General features: G+C 44.7%; 1 protein-coding gene across 11 annotated transcripts in view; it reads left to right on the top strand.

Annotated features, from left to right (window-relative positions):
- PRRC2B (proline rich coiled-coil 2B) overlaps positions 1 to 16,558 on the top strand; it is a 229,527-nt gene that overhangs the window by 152,512 nt on the left and 60,457 nt on the right. For all 11 annotated transcript variants that reach the window (XM_063936794.1, XM_063936788.1, XM_063936785.1 and 8 more), the window contains exon 13: positions 15,411 to 15,574. In XM_063936794.1, coding sequence (XP_063792864.1) covers positions 15,411 to 15,574 — 164 coding nt within the window. The remainder of the gene's footprint in view (positions 1 to 15,410; positions 15,575 to 16,558) is intronic.

Raw genomic sequence — 16,558 nt, 5'->3', positions numbered from 1 at the left:
TAAATAAGGGTTATGTTATGGTTGCATTAGGGTTGACCTGTTGCTCTGTTGTTCATACTGTTGACTGGGTATGTTTATCTCAAGTTATACGGTGTGATTGGTGTGGCTAGTATGAATCTTGCCCTGGATTACCAAAATCCTTTCCTTGTACTGTCAGCTCTTCCGGGCACAGTTTCTCTAACTGAGGTCTGGAGGAGGGACATAGAGGGAGGAGCCAGAGCACACCAGAATCTAAAGTCTTTCTTAAAGTGCCCATGTCTCCTGCGGAGCCCGTCTATTCCCCATGGTCCTTACGGAGTCCCCAGCATCCACTACGGACTACGAGAGACAGATTTACCGGTAAGTAAAAATCTTATTTTTTTCTAATCTAGACATGTCTAGGCATAAAGCTATGTTTAGTAAGTTTCATACCCAGAAGATGGACTACTTCAGAGATCTGGGTTCCTGCCTAGATCATTTACAGGGGGCTGCGTTAAGCAAAATTGTACCCCGATAGATTTATATATACATGTATAATGTGTTATATGTATGTATGCATATATAGATACATCTATATAGATGCTTGCAGCGCGGATTGTGTGGTGGTTGACATTACTGCCTCACAGCGCTGACGCTTTGGAAACAACCTAAGTGTGGAATTTGTATATTCTACCCCTACTGTATGCATTTTACACAGATCCTCATTTGGACCTGGTGTTTGTGTCCTCTACGGCCCTGGTTGTTTAGTGACAACCAGTGTTTATCGTGTCGGCCGTTTGGCTAGGATCAGGGCAATACATGTTCTTAGCAATTTAAGATTTTATACGCCTCCAGCTGGGGTATATACAGTATATATAATATAAAATGAATTTTAGAAGGGAGATGGAATAAAGTTGCTCTGCCCACTCTACGCTTGACCTGGTATTACTCCTCCACCGGTGTAACTATGTAATTTGAATCCAACACGTCTATAAAGAGGTGACGTAGTCTCAGTCTTGGCGTTATAAGAATCTATAGTTCTTATTGAAACCAGAGCATGCTGTGTGTAGTACCTGGGAGAATTCACTAGGGTGTATTCTGGTCTGTACTGTCTATAACTATCTTTATATCCCACAGATTCCAACAATACAGGCATCTCACAGAGTGTCAAATTGACTACAGTCAAAGTCGTTTTTTCTCAGGCTAGCTGTATTTAGGTACAATGAACAGGGAAGTATTTGAGGATCATCAGAACCTCATTAGACAGAAATTTGTATACATGATACTTTAAGGTATGTTCCATCCCGTCCCTTCTGTTCCAGTTATCACAAGATTGAGATTCTGTACAGCACAGATAGACGTCTGAGAGCTGTTTCTAGTTTACTGATATCCAGAAATCGACATTTCGTTTACAGCGTAAGGCGGGAGTTTTTCCAATTAAGAACAGGCATCACCTTAAAACAGAGCTGCCCACTAACGGAAGCTCGGAGGCTGTAAAGCAGGGATGGGGGAGCCTTTGGTCCTCCTGCTGTTATTGGGCTGCACGTTCCGGCGTGCCCTGCAGCGGTTTTAGCATGGCCAAATTGCGGGACTGTTGCGGCGTGTGTGGTTCGGCGGCGGCTGGAGGGCCGTAGGTTCCCCATCCGTGCTGTAAAGAGTAGTATATATTTATTTCTGGGTTTTCTGGTAAGCTTGAGGCGTATCGGGAAAAGAGTAATTGACACTTTGTGGAAATTTAGGTTTCTGCTATTGCCTTCCTTTATTTTGAATATATACATTGCATATCTGTATAAGTCAATGTAAATGTGTATGTGTACCTCCTATTCCTACAGGTTAGAGAGAATGTAGAATGTTACCAGAAACTTTGGCAAAGTTCTTCCATCCATTACTGGTTTTCCAGTCCTCTCCCATATTTATGGATTGAGGACTACGCTATGGTAGTATTCCGTCTCCTGTCCAGCGAGGAGGTTTTTCTGGACCACCCCTTTTTTCCCCCCAAACATCTGGATAAGTGTATGTGCAGATGTGTTGGTATGTGTATAGCTATATTATATATATATATATATATATATATATATATTATATAGCTATATAATTTTTTTTTTTTTTAATTGGTATACAGGTACAGGTGATGGGTACATTTGGGTTCTCTGTTGATTCCATCAGAAAATACCGTAACCTACCATCTTAACCAAAACCCCCCAAAAATCACAGTGTGGAAGAAGGGTCTCCTCACTCTTTTTCACGCTTGGAATTAAGGCCTCCACAGTCATGGGTCCTATATCTACATTGCTTACGGGCAAGGGATAATTATGTTTTCAGCTTCCTGACTTCTCTCAGCACCGTCATTCCAGTTGGTTGGTGCAAAGGGTCCTGAGTCTTGTAACACTACTTCAGACTCCACGCCTTTAGGTGACATACTGATTTTCTTTTTTTAAAGTTCAGGAGAAACATATCAGGAACACCAAGCAGTATAGGGACCTGGTTTAAGGTCACGGTCTCAATTCCTAAATATCTTTAGAATTTGTTCCTTTATAAAAGATTCTTCAGTAACTGATTTGTAGCCCTCTTGTCTTCTTCCAGTTTTAATGTTTGTTTTTTGTTTTTTTCCATTGCCGCCCCGAGGCTTAGGGGGTATTATTCGTGGTCACAGGATTGCTCATCTGTGACCAACTCTTAGGCTTCATCCTTTATCTGGATGACCTATTCCTCTAGGCATATTCTGGAGGGAGATTTGATTAATGCTTCTGTTTTCACAGAAGTTTATGTTTGAGACTCTTTCCTAAAATCTCAGTACATACAGAGACTTTATTTCTGAATGTTTAGACTCCATTGGATATTCTCTTTAAGTGTATGGGTTTCGCTTGCGGGATCCTCGGCTCAGTTAGTGTTCTCTCCTTCTGGGAGCGTTGGTTGGCCTTCATTAGGACTTTCCCGTAGGCCTCTCTCAGTTTTCCTACGGGGTCTCTCTTTCATGATGAAATTTCCTCAGGTGTAGGTTCTCCCAAGGTTCTGGTTGTGCAACCAAATTTGTCTCTCCGGTTCGGTGCAGGTATTACATTCGGATTCAGTATTGCCCATCGACGTCCTGGATCCGGGAATACTTGAACAATGTTGGGTCAACTCGCTTCCCTTTTTGAGAGCGTGTGATTTAAGTTTGGTCAAATGACACCTACTATTGCATACTTTTGAGAGTAGGAATACACATGTAGGCTCTACTCTTCTACTGTAGCATACTTATAACAGTAAGACGTTGACATATTGTACTATGCCACCTTCGGCTTTTTATCCACAGAACGTCTTATCGACCAGAGTCCTTGCAGCAGAAAAATCCTACCTTAATTGAGAGGGGGTTTTATATACAAAATTTCTAACAGTTAGTGGAACGGGGTGGTCCCCCTAATTTATTGTACACATCTAGTAGGGGACAATAATGAGAGATATCTTGTCTGCTCCATAGTTTGCCAGTTAGCTTGGGTGTTTTCTGACCTTTCTGCTCTTTCCCAGTTTACTCATACAGTGTAAACTCAGCAGGTTGGTTCTCTCATTTTTCTGCGACATAAGAGTTTTTTCCTAGGACGGGCATATGGCATTCCTTGGTGTTACTCTGCCGCATCAGTGAACGCAGGCCGCCTTTAGTTTAGGCACCCCTCACCTATAGGAAGGCATATGTTGCCGGGGGCATACAGCAGGTCTCTTCATGCACTTCTCAAGGTAAAGACTCCCCTGTTTGTTTTCTCTAGGATGCATCCTACCGGACATTCAGCTGTCTCTTCAGGGCGTTGTTGGCATTGAACGTTCCGCCTTAATTCTGGCTAGCCTCTGCAGTCTGTATGCCTTCAGGGCATGATTATGGCTTTAGTCTTTGTAGAACCGTGATGGCTCCACTTTTTTCTTTCTATACCTGCCTGGCTCGCTTTCACATGAGAGCTGGCTCACTGGCAGGGCTAATAGTACACTATATGTATCCCATTTGTCTGAATGGGTCTGAATTAGGTTGCCTGCCATCTTTTTGTCACGTTCCGCAGTTCTCTTGCTTGTGGCCTTGAGTCTCGGCTTGACTTGCAGTTTTCTGGAAATCTCAGCGCGCTCCCGTCCGTTTGGGAAGCTCTGGGACGTCCCCATGGTACCGCACTCCAGTGTGCTCTATGGATGATAGAGAAAACAGGATTTTGCTACTTACCGATAAATCCATTTCTCTGGACGCCCACCCTGCGCTGCTCTCTTCCGGAGGTGTGGTTATATAGCTGGTGGCCCCTGTGGTTCCACGTGGCGGGGCGTCCTTACAAATGCAAGGGATACCTGCAACTAGGCCCTATCATTTTATCCTCTCTCGTATGGTTATTCTGCCAGCGTACATAGGTGGTCATTCCGAGTTGTTCGCTCGCTAGCAGTTTTTAGCAGCCGTGCAAACGCTATGCCGCCTCCCATTGGGAGTGTATTTTAACTTGGCAGAAGTGCAAACTAAAGGATTGCAGAGCGGCTACAAAATAATTTTGTGCAGTTTGAGTAGCTTCAGACCTACTCAGCGCTTGCGATCACTTCAGACTATTCAGTTCCTGTTTTGATGTCCCAAACACGCCCTGCGTTTGCCCAGCCACGCCTGCGTTTGCCCAGCCACGCCTGCGTTTTTCCTGGCACGCCTGCGTTTTTTTCGAACACTTCCTGAAAACGGACAGTTGACACCCAGAACGCCCTATTCCTGTCAATCACTCTGCGGCCAGCAGTGCGACTGAAATGCTTTGCTAGACCTTGTGTGAAACTAGATCGTTCGTTGTAATAGTACGACGCGTGTGCAGAAGTGCCGTTATTTTTCCTGATCGCTGCGCAGCGAACGAAAGCAGCTAGTGAACAACTCGAAATGACCCCCCATAGCTCTATCTGTAAGGTGTCTGCTTTCAGTGTAACAGGTCGAGTTTTTATCCTGGGTGTGACTGCGAAGACCTGTGTGATTTCGATATATGACAATCCTGTGTATATATATATTTGTATATATCTATATCTCTATTCACACGTCTATACACACACACACACACACACACACGTGCGTGCGTTCAATGTATATCGGTGCTGTTTTAAGGGGATCTCCCTTATGGTTGTCTTGCTTACCTCCTCCTCTGTTGGTCGTGTTGCCGTCTCTCCTCGGGCACAGTTTCTTAACTGGTCGGGGGAGGAGCCAGTCGCACACATTGAAAATTTTAAAGTGCCGGCTCACCTGATCACCCCATCTATACCCCATGGTACCGAACTCCAGCGTCCCCTATGGACTCAGAGGGATTTATCGGTAATGTACCAAAATCCTATTTTTCTTGTCTGCATTTTGTGTATAATCATTTTCTTGTTCCTTAAAAGCTGATTGGACACTGTTCATTAGCAAAGAAAATGTAGTTTTGTAGAGGGATCTAGGATTGGGCTGGGTATGGGATCACGGCGGTCGAAAATCTCGGCGGTCAAAATACCAACGCCGGAGTCCCGACCGCCAGAATGCCGGCAGGGGGCGAGTGGAATGAAGCACCTTGCAGGTTCGGTGGCTCACTTTGCTCACCACAGGTTCTATTGCCACTCCATGGGTGTCGACACCCAGGAGTGGGAAAAGCTGTGTCTGCAGCGCCACCATTCTGTCGGTCGGGGAAACCGGCGTCAATATTTTGACCATCAGGATCCTGACTACATCCCCTGGGAGCATATGTTAAGTGTCTAAAACGACAGCCAGCATTTGTAATTCCACAACTATATTCAGAAATTACATTGTGTACAGATTTTTTATTTTTAAATTGGTACCTCAGTCAAAAAGAAAATTAGATTGATTATGGTGAAATGCGCTGCATCATCTTTGTTTTGTGGTTTTAGAAGAAGTTTTAATCGATCATATTCTACAACCCAAATGGATAAAGGCCATTACTATGAGATACAGTCCCATGTTAGAACTTTGTCTTAAGTTCTGAGTCGCCATAAGCATCTTGTTAGTATGGAAATGATTTTACTGTCAATGTAGTCTGTCAGGGCCTACTCTTGTAAGCACACTTTAATTTCAATTCTCCTTTTAATTAAAACGTAACTCGGCTTGTAGATAGTATCTTATAGCAGCTGAGCAGTTCAGGAACGTGTTTCGCTGTAGAAATACAACCTACATGGAGTATAATTGTCTAGATTGCGCCAAGTGTCTTTCATAAATTCATGTAGTAAAGCATTTTCTCCTTCTATAGTGATTGTATCAGCTGGTGCTCTTGTATTGTGCTGTTTTTCAATTTTATTTTAGATTTATCACATTAAGGGGTAAATGAAGCAGTGATGAGAGAGAAGTGAGCCAGCGGAGAAGCTGCCCATGACAACCAATCAGCTGCTTTGTATCATTTTATAGTATGCAAATTATAAATGTTACTTCAATGCTGATTGGTTGCTATGGGCACCTTCTCCACTGGCTCACTTCTCTCATCACTGCTTAATACGTTTACCCCTAAACTCCTACTTTACACGCTTCCATTCATCTTGCTTAAGGGTAGTTTGTTTGTTTTATATTTGTACCTTTAAATGTGTGATATACTTTGCATGTTTTTGTTTTGTTCACATTTTTTTATTAAAATGAAGGCTAAGGTTAACTGCCAGGTATGAACTTCTTTGGCCGGTGTCATACAGGTGCTTAGTGCCACAGCACTGAGAATTTGGCATTATACTGGCCTGTTGGTTTGAGGCAAGTAAAGTAAGCAGAGTTTCTTTATACAAGCAATGCAGCACTTCTACTTGTGAACACCGGAAGTGCTGAGCTTTCATCTACCGCCCCTTCACCTAAATGCTGCATTCATAGCTTAGAATTATGTTGCTTGCTCTCTGTAGGCAGAGTTGTCTGGCACATAGTGAAGGTGGCGTACTGTGAGCTGGCAATGTCACTTTATGTATTCTAAGAACTTCCGAAGTGTACACACAGCTCTGTACAGAAGAGCCCACGAAACGTGTAAACCTGATCCAAATTATTCTGCCATGTAACAATCACTCATACAATCACTCTTCACACTCTATATAGAATATAAGACAGAAGCTTCCTCTACATCAAAGATAATTGGTTTTCAATCCTGACCTATAAATTGCAAAGGGCTACTAATCCCAGATGTGCTCAAGTTTCTATATGTTGCCTTAAACATGTCTTTTGTGAATCAGATTGCAAGCTGCTGTTCTGTCATCCTCTTCGGACAGAACAGATGTTGGTCTTGTATACTGTGCAAGGGAAAAATGTCTGGGGCAGATGTATTAAGCCTGGAGAAGTGATAAATCAGTGATAAGTGCAAGGTGATAACGCAACAGCCAATCAGCTCCTAACTGTCAATTTACATGTTGGAGCTGATTGGCTGTTGCGTTATCACCTTGCACTTATCATTGCTATATCACTTCTCCAGGCTTAATACATCTGCCCTCTGAATTCCCTTGATCCCAACTATTATAGTCTTGAGCTTTAAAGATAGTCTAAGGGGGCAGCTCCATTAAATTCAATTTGGGAAAGATGTAGGTAGTGCCATTGGGATGGTGTGTAAACGCTGGCATCCGCACCCTGCATGGCCCCTACTTTGCCTGTACAGTGTGCATTTTGACACACCCCAATAGGGTTGGGCAGGAAGTGCACAATGTTAGGCTACAGTATGTACAGGAGATTTGTGCACATTGCACATCACCTGTACCGTGCCCTTGTACATTGAGCACTAAAACCCCAGCAGGTAAAATAAATAGCGTTCTGTAGCTTTTATCTAATGCAACTTGCATTTTAAGATTACCAGGCAATGGGTGTATATATTCTGGAAAGACCTTCCTAATGTCAGATTAATCGCAGTATAGATGTATATATTGGGGCTGATTAAGTTGTTTTGGGTGTCTAAAAAGTACAGTTTAGATGGGATTTTTAGATGCCCAAACAATTGTCTCAAATCCATTGTGTTTGGGCGCCCATGCGCATCGCTGCTCTGGGCGTCCAAAATCCCGTTCAGACGCCCAAAGTGCCAAGTTTCAACACATTTTTTTTTCTCGCACCTCAGGAGGCTGTGAGAAAAAATGTTTCTCCTGTAGGGTCCACAGGTTATCCACAGGATAACATTGGGATATGAGGTAGCGACAGCTGATTGGCACCAAACGATCAAAGCTTACGGCCTCCCAGAATGCAACGGGCCCGTCCCTATATTCCCGCCTCCTGGCACAGGCAATTCAGATTTTTGTTTGGTGCGGCAGGAGCCGGACAATGGTCAATGGGCTGCTGGTTTTTAGCAGCCATAAGCTTGTTTTATTTTGTTTTTATAGTCTTATTATTTTTTTTTTTTTTTACCGAACTTTCTAGAAAGCTTCTTATTCGTACCTTAGAAAGAGTCGTTCCAAAAACTCGCCGCCGGGTCGCGACAACGCTTACCCACGTGTACAGTGCTGTTTTGGCGGCCGTCTGTGTAGGATGTACTAGCAAGTCCAGCAGACGTTACCAGGCTATGGCTGGAGCTCGGGGAGAAGGTAAGGCATTGGTTCCGCTTAGTAGGGGAAACACGAGACACAACCCACTGTTTCGGGATGGAGACGACTGAACAGTCGCTGAAGCGGCTGCCACCTCGGATGCACCAGCGTTAGGCCTTAGGGATCATAGGCTTCTGGGGTAGTATGATGCCGCGTTCCCTAGGGTTGATGTCAGCAGTGGAGAGTAAGATGCTCCCCTGGTCGCCCCTCCCCCTGGTTCATGACCAGTTTCCCGCCATGAACTGTTTCCCCGCTTCCGTCTGAGAAGCTGTGTATCTAAAAGGACCCAGTCGCAGCATAGGCAGCTGTATGACTAAGGGCGTCTGTGTTCACTGTATGTTCACAGGGAGATTTATTATGTACACTAATAGCGTCTGGATCCACTCAGCGTTCACTAACGTATTGATCAATCCTGGAAGCGGGGAGAAGTCTCCCTGTATCCCACTCTCCAGAGCCGGGTAATACAGCACTAAGTCTCTACCTTTTGTACGAATAGTTGGATAAGTGCCTGATGCATAGGAGTCTGTAAACTATTGCTGCTGTTTTCTTTCACTATGCGACTGAATACATTTAAAACTCCTATATAAGGTAATGCAGTAATATGTTTCTCCTACATACTTGAAATGTATCTGTAGTTGATTTATGTGCTCATATTGCTTATTATACTAATTATTTTATACTATATCCCAAGAAAATCATGAAGAATGTGTAACCTGTGACTGCTAGTGTGATTGCTGACTTTACGATTTCCAGTCAGTTTTCTGTGTATTCCGATCCTCAGTGCTGGTGCAAAGCAAGGGGGTATTGGATTGTATGTCACAAATTTTAAAGTGATTACAGTCACAATTTGTGTAGTTAACACTGTAAAGGTGTGTGATTTATTTATCATGTCTTTGAAAGGCAAGGGTGAGGAGGATACACTCCCCACAGCAGCACCAACACTCATTTCACATTTGCCTTGCAAAGCTGGGTTACCTCTCAGGATCTGATTCAAAATGGATTATGTGCAAATTGTTTTAGCTTTCACCAAAGCCTCTTGATTAATCCTAGGCAAGGACAGGTTCAAGTTGAACCCTTATGGCCTACTTTTGCACAGACATTATCCAGTATAGCTGAGCGGATAATGCCAGCTCCTGTACCAGGGATAGGTTACCCTATTAACCCTTACATGCAACATTCCACCTGGAGTTATCACATCCAATAAAGGAATCTGCAGCCTCTCAACAGAAACAGGCTGAAAGGCCGGTGGTAAGTAAATCACTTAGACATGAAACAACATCTTAACAATCTACATATGTTGCAGATGAGGACTCCTCGCACTCCGGGTCTGCATACGGAGACTAGGAGGAAGGCCCCATCTTAGTGGACATTCCTAGCTAATTAGTGCTTTGAAAGCCATTCTATCCTTAGAGGAGGCAGCAGAGCCTTTTTTTATTGAAATCTAAGGCACCTGTGTTTATACGTCCCGAAATAGTTAGGACTGAGTTTCCTGGGTCAGAATAGCTGACGGAAATTATGCAAGAGGCTTGGGTTACACCCAGTAAGAAGTTTGGAATTCCAATTATCCTCTTCCGGCTGGGGACTATTAAAAGGGAGGTGGCTCCCAAAGTAGATAAGCATGTCATCCGATTGGTGCGAAAATCAACATTATTAAATGATGTTACGGATAGGAAAATAGATGGTATTCTTCAAACCATTTTCTCCTTGTCTGGGGCAATCATAAGACCAGCCATGGCTTCAGCCTGGATGGTAAAAGCAGTGGCAGACTGGGCTGAGGCATGAGAGGATGACCTTTCAATGGCATCTAGAGAACAAAAATCCCATATTGCACATATCAAACAGCCAGCTATTTTTATGGAAGAAGCAGCCTTGGATATGGGTATAGTTGCCTTTCAGGCATCAGCCTCAGCAGTAGCAGCTCGTAGAGCGGTTTGGCTACGTACATGGAAAGCTGACTCAGAATCCAAGAAAGTTCTGGAGTCTTTGCCTTTACTGGAGATATTCTTTTTGGTAAAGAATGAAACAGTGTTTTGGAGTCAGAAGCAGACTCCAGGAAAGTTAAAGTTTCCTTCCACACACAAAGCCAAGCCTAAATTTCCAGCATTTCGGCCCTTTCGGACTCAAGGAAAAGCAAAAGGAGAGGGTTATGGCAAACAGTCTTAATCTGACAAGTCTGGTAAGACTAAAAAGCATTGTCCTACCAGAGTGGGGGCTTCCAAATCAGAAGATAAGCCATCAGCCTGATGGGCCTCCACCTGGGGCCCCCAGGGTGGGAGGCTGACTTCTTCAGTTTGCTCAGATCTGGCAGCAGTCTACCACAGATGCCTGGGTGCAAGAAGCAGTATCTCACGGTTATGCGTTTGCTTTCAGGAAACAGCCTCCTCAAAGGTTTTTTTGTACCAGCCCGTCTTCAGTGTAAACGAAGGCCAGGGCTTTGCAAGAGGCAGTTCAGAAGTTGCTTCAGTCAGGAGTGATAATTCCAGTTCCTCCTACACACCGAGGACAAGGTTTTTATTCTAACCTGTTGCTAGTTCAGAAGCCAAATGGGTCGTTCTGGCCCATACTCAATCTCAAAGCACTGACTAAGTACATTTGGGTGCCGCGGTTTCATATGAAGACTTTACGTTCCTTTATTTTGACCATGGAGCCGGAGGATTTTATGGTATCCCTGGATATCCAGGACGCTTACCTTCATGTTCCTATAGCACTGTCCCATCAGCGCTATCTCAGGTTTGCTATGCTCCAGCAACACTTTCAGTTTCAGGCCCTACCATTTGGACTGGCCACAGCTCCCAGAGTGTTCACCAAAATTATGGTGGTAATGGCATCTTATCTCCGTCAGCAGGGAATAAGGATTTTTCCATACCTCAACAATTTATTAATCCTGGCAGAATCTCAGGAATTGCTTCCGTGTCATCTGCGACAGACAATAGCTTGTTTGCAGAGACTCTTGTTGGCTCATAAATTGGGCAAAGTCTTCCCTGGTTCCGTCACAACGGATGACTCACTTGGGGGCTCTGTTGGATTTGTGACTTCAGAGAGTAATTCTACCTCTGAACAAAATATCCAAAATTCAGTCAAGGATTCAGGAGCTGCCACACAGTCAAAAGGTATCCATTCACGCAGCAATGCGTGTGATGGGGTTAATGGTGTCAAAATTTAACATTGTGGAGTATGCTCAGTTCCACTTGAGGACTCTGCAACGTCTGATCCTTTCCAAATGGAATGGTTTTCATCAGACAGTAAAAATGCAGACTATGGTCCTTCCTCTGGAAGTGAGGAGGTCATTAGCCTGGTGGCTACAGACATCCCATGTGGACAAAGGGAGACCCTTTTGGATATCCGTTTGTGAAATTCTGACAATGGATGCCAGCCTTCAGGGCTGGGGAGCGGTGTCAGGAAGGAGTTGCTTCCAGGGGCAGTGGACCAAGGAAGAAAGTTGCCTGCCAATAAATATATTGTAACTTCGAGCCATATATATGGCACTTATTCAGGCAAAGGACATCACTCAGGGGAAACCAGTCTAAAGCCGCTCGGACAATGCAAGTGCAGTAGCGTACCTCAACCATCAGGGAGGAACTCGCAGCCAAAACACAATGAAGGAGGTAAGTCACACGTTAAAGTGGGCAGAAATTCATCATCCAGCCTTGTCTGCGGGTATGGGTCATTAGGTCGACAGTCATCAGATCGACCCCTATTGGTTGACATGCATTAGGTCGACGTGGTCACTAGGTCGACATGGTTGTTAGGTCGACATGGAAAAAGGTCAACATGAGGTGTTTTTTTTACTTGTTTTTTTTTTTTTTTTTTTTGGTGTCGTTTTCTTCGTAAAGTAACTGGGAACCCCAATTAGTGCACTGTGTCCCCGCTGCGCTCGGCACAGGTTGCTATTCCCAATCGTAGTCCACGTGGATCGTAAAGTATGAAAAAGTTTAAAAAATGAGAGGAAAAAATTAGAAAAATGCATGTTGACCTTTTTCCATGTCGACCTAGTGACCATGTCGACCTAATAACTGTTGACCTAAGTGTGGTCAACCTAACGACCGTATTCCCTTGTCTGCAGTGTTCATTCTGGGAGTCCTAAACTGGGAAGCGGAATTTCTCAGTCAACATGCCATTCATGCAAACGAATGGGTTTTACACCCCGAGGTCTTCCAAATTCTGGTAGACAAGTGGGGGTTACCGGAGATTGATCTCATGGCGTCCCGTCAGAACAACAAAGTTCCCGCATATGGATCAAGCACAAAGGATCCCAAAGCCATCTTTTACCCCTTTTCCACTATAAGCACGGGTGCCGTGCTACAGCCCCCTTTCAGCAGCGCTCACCAACCCGGCATATTGGAGGGTTGGTGACGCGGTAGGGGCGGCGCTGGGAGATCACATGATCTCCCAGCGCCGCCCTCCCATACACTGTGAACGGGAGCTGTGTCGCCTCGACACGGTTCCCGTTCACACTAGACAGCTAGTTGGGTTGAACACATGTTCAACCCGGCTAGCTACCTGGGTAGGATTCCCGGGGGACCCGTTTCCACTAGGGAAAAACACGGGCAAATGCGCGCCCCCGCGCATTTACCTGTGTTTTAAGGAGCTAGTGGAAAAGGGGTATTTGTGAATGTCCGATTAGTGAGATGGGACTTTCGTCTGGCCTATGTGTTAACACCAATCACCTTGTTACTCAAGGTGATGCAAAAGGCAAAACAAGGAAGGGACGCCGTGATACTTGGCCCAGAAGACATTGGTACACAGATCTGCAGAGGCTGTCGATGGATGTTCTATTCCTACTCCCTCAACGTCCAGATCTATTGTCCTTGCTATCCCAAGCACCTGGATCGACTGTCTTTGACAGCGTGGCTCTTGAGACTTCCATCCTGAAAGCAAGAGGATTCTCACAACAGGTAATTCAAACAATGCTCAGAGCAAGGAAACCTTCCGCAGGTCGCATTTATCACCGAATATGCAAACCTATATTCAGTGGTGCAGTGACCGGAAATTTGATCCTAGGTCTTTTACAGTTTCCATAGTCCTAGCATTTTTTCCGGCAGGAATGGACAAAGGTCTAAGGATGGCTTCCTTGAGAGTGCAAGTGTCAACATTGACTGTATGGTTCCAAAAGAAAATTGCTAACCTACAGGATGTGCGCACTTTTTTCCAGGGAATGCAGCACATTCAATCTCCTGTTGTTCCTCCTACAGTGCTTTGGAACTTCAGTTTAGTTCTAAAGGCCCTTCAAGTTGCTCCATTTGAACCACTAAAACTAGTGGATCTTAAATGGTTGACAGCTAAAGTTCTGTTTCTACTGGCTATTGTTTCAGATTTAGGGCATTGTTATGTCGCCCTCCTTTTCTGATTTTTTTTTTTTTTTTTTTAATCCAGATAGAGCGGTTCTCAGAACCATATCTGGGTATCTTCCTAAGGTGGTGTCTAAATTCCACCTTAACGAAGAAATTGTAGTCCCGGCCTTCCAAGGGCCAGACCTTTCTGCGGGAGATGCATTGTTGGACGTGGTATGTGCTTTAAGGATCTATGTGGATCGTAATAGTGCCATCAGAAAAGCAGACTCTCTCTTCATTCTCTACGGATTTCACAAGAGAGGATGGTCTGCTGACAAGCAGACACTGGCAAGGGGTGGCTTTGAAAGACTATTTCAGAAGCATATTCTCAAGCTGATCTCCCTGTTCCGGCTAATGTCTCTGCTCACTCTACTCGTGAGGTAGGTCCGACATGGGCAGCACAACGTGGTGCTTCAGCAGAACAGATATGTAAGGCAGCCACATGGTCTTCCATTAACACATTCATTAGACATTATGCCTTTGATACCTTTGCCTCTTAGGACGCTGAATTCGGGCAAAGGATTCTCCTGTCCAGTCAGGAGCGTCCCCACCACGAAGTTGTTGTGGACATCCCAATGTCCACAGGACCCAGAGGGAACCCACCCTGATGCACCTGACTTGAGGATCCTTTCACTCAATTCTTGTACGGAAGGGTGTGCATGTGTGTTCTTCTCGCCTGATTAGAGCTCTCTATGATGCTCCTGCCTTGAGTTTTGGAAAACAACTGAATTGCCTGAGCCAGGAGGCAGGGATATAGGGACGGGCTTGTTGCATTCTGGGAGGCCGAAAGCTTTGATCGTTTGGTGCCAATCCGCTGTCGCTACCTCATATCCTAATGTTATCCTGTGGACTTAGAAGAAATAGTTATCAATGATAAGTCTACCATAACAATTATATTCTCCGCGGCCGCTGGGCGCACAAACTGCAGAACAATAGAATTGCTGCCGTTGGCCCCCTCTAGTGGTGGCCGCGCAAAACCCCCCAATACATTTGAATCGGCCCCATTTGGAATAAAAATGTTTGGTGACTTAGTGGTTTCTTGTACAATGTTTATGGCTTGTGAGGACGTTGTGGTTTCCTGTAGGGGCACATTTTGCTTATCAGATTTGAACTTTGGGGGAGATTCAGTAGTTTTTGGGGGTTTCTAAGTAATGGCTGCCCAACAAAGCTGTTCAATTGTTGCTCAAATCGGGCGCGGCGGTCACTTTGTCCCATTACATCTTGCCGCTCCTGATACAGGGAGTTTTTGACTATTTCTGCTTGCCCCCTCGGGAGGGTTTGAGCAGAAATAAGGATGACCACTGCACTCGTACCAGTCAGCAGAAACAATAGAATAGCGCAACTGGAACTGCAGCTGCGCTAGAGCAATTAAATTGCCCCTTCGAATGGAAAAGATTGCCAAACCTTTATGTTCTCTGGTTGTTAAAGCCCAATGTTCTGTAGTAAGTTTGTTCGTATCTCTCCATGTAGCAAGCCGGTAAACCTGGTGCAGTCCATCTGAGCGGACAGAAATTGGTCCTCTGCACAAGGGTCTGCTGTTTAGATAAATATATACAACGAGGAGGAGTTATGGGTTGCATTCTGATTAGTCTCTCTAGCTTGAGTTAACCTACTCCTTTTTATTTCCTCTTCTGTCTTTAGAGTACTCTCAGGAATCTCCATCTGATTATTTAGATGAAGAGGTTCCTGCAGTTACCAGAGAGGAGGTCAGCAGTGAGGAAGAATGTACAGAGCCCACTTCTCCAGCCCAGGATTTCGGCAAGCACCAGAAACTCATTCCACCCAGATTTCAGAGGCAGCAGCAGGTAACAGAAACCATTGTGATTTACCCGTTTCTCTTCTCTTCCCGTATCACAGTGGCCGAGGTAGCTTTATTGTTACTTATCTAGGTTATTGCTAAGTCATTTGCGTACATGCTGCTATATGGGTTACTGATTGAAACCAAAGACAATTAAATTAGAAAATATCCGTTGTTGAAGGTGATGTTCTCTACACATATGACGGGTTGCCTGGTTTTGTTTGTTCTGCAGTAATGTTTGAAAGCAACACTGCCAGGAGCAGCTGTGCTATAAAGCACCTTTAGTCATGTGGTTCTGGATTTCCGTACAGGGAGTGGATATTGAAGGGGTAGCAGAACTTTGAAAAGATTTATTTAATTGATACAATCCTAGATGGGCCCTTTATACCCTCAGTGCCAGCACCGCCCATAGGATGTAAGAGAAAAATAGTGTGCAGTATTACTTTCATGATCCAGATTAGCAAACACTGTTAGTCTGTTCTGATGGTTATATTTAATTGGACCTGGAGACCCCTAATTTTAAAGGTGTCCTTTTGAACACTATGTAGAGGCCTTAGGCCAGTCTTTAATTAAGGGTCTGTAAAATCGGCTACTCGTTGGGACTGCTTGGCAGTGACTACCCATTGGAAAGCACTCCCTGCTAATCCTAGGCAGAGCTGTTCTCTCCCCCCGAGACTACCAGTCCAGACTGCAATAGCAGAGAATGCTTCACATGGCAAGCCAGTCCCCTGCTGTTGCGGCAGCCCTATCTGGCCTCTAGAGGCTTATGCCGATACAGTGCCTAGAGTCCAGTCAGTTTGGTAAGTTTTTTTTTTTTTACCAGATGTAAGCGCCTCCCATTTGACTTAAGCCCCAACTCCGGTGACGTCAACTGTCAAACATTGGGGGGGCGGGGAGATCAGAAGCATCAGCCAGACAGTTTGCGGATAACCCCATACTTCAGCCAAACAGATAAGTAGCCGCTGCTGGGTGCAATCAAACAGTTGGTGAG

The sequence above is a fragment of the Pseudophryne corroboree genome, chromosome 8 (assembly GCF_028390025.1).
Source record: "Pseudophryne corroboree isolate aPseCor3 chromosome 8, aPseCor3.hap2, whole genome shotgun sequence".
Classification (NCBI taxonomy): domain Eukaryota; kingdom Metazoa; phylum Chordata; class Amphibia; order Anura; family Myobatrachidae; genus Pseudophryne; species Pseudophryne corroboree.
Note: the sequence above shows the minus strand (reverse complement) of the source record. Positions and strands in the feature narration are given on the sequence as shown.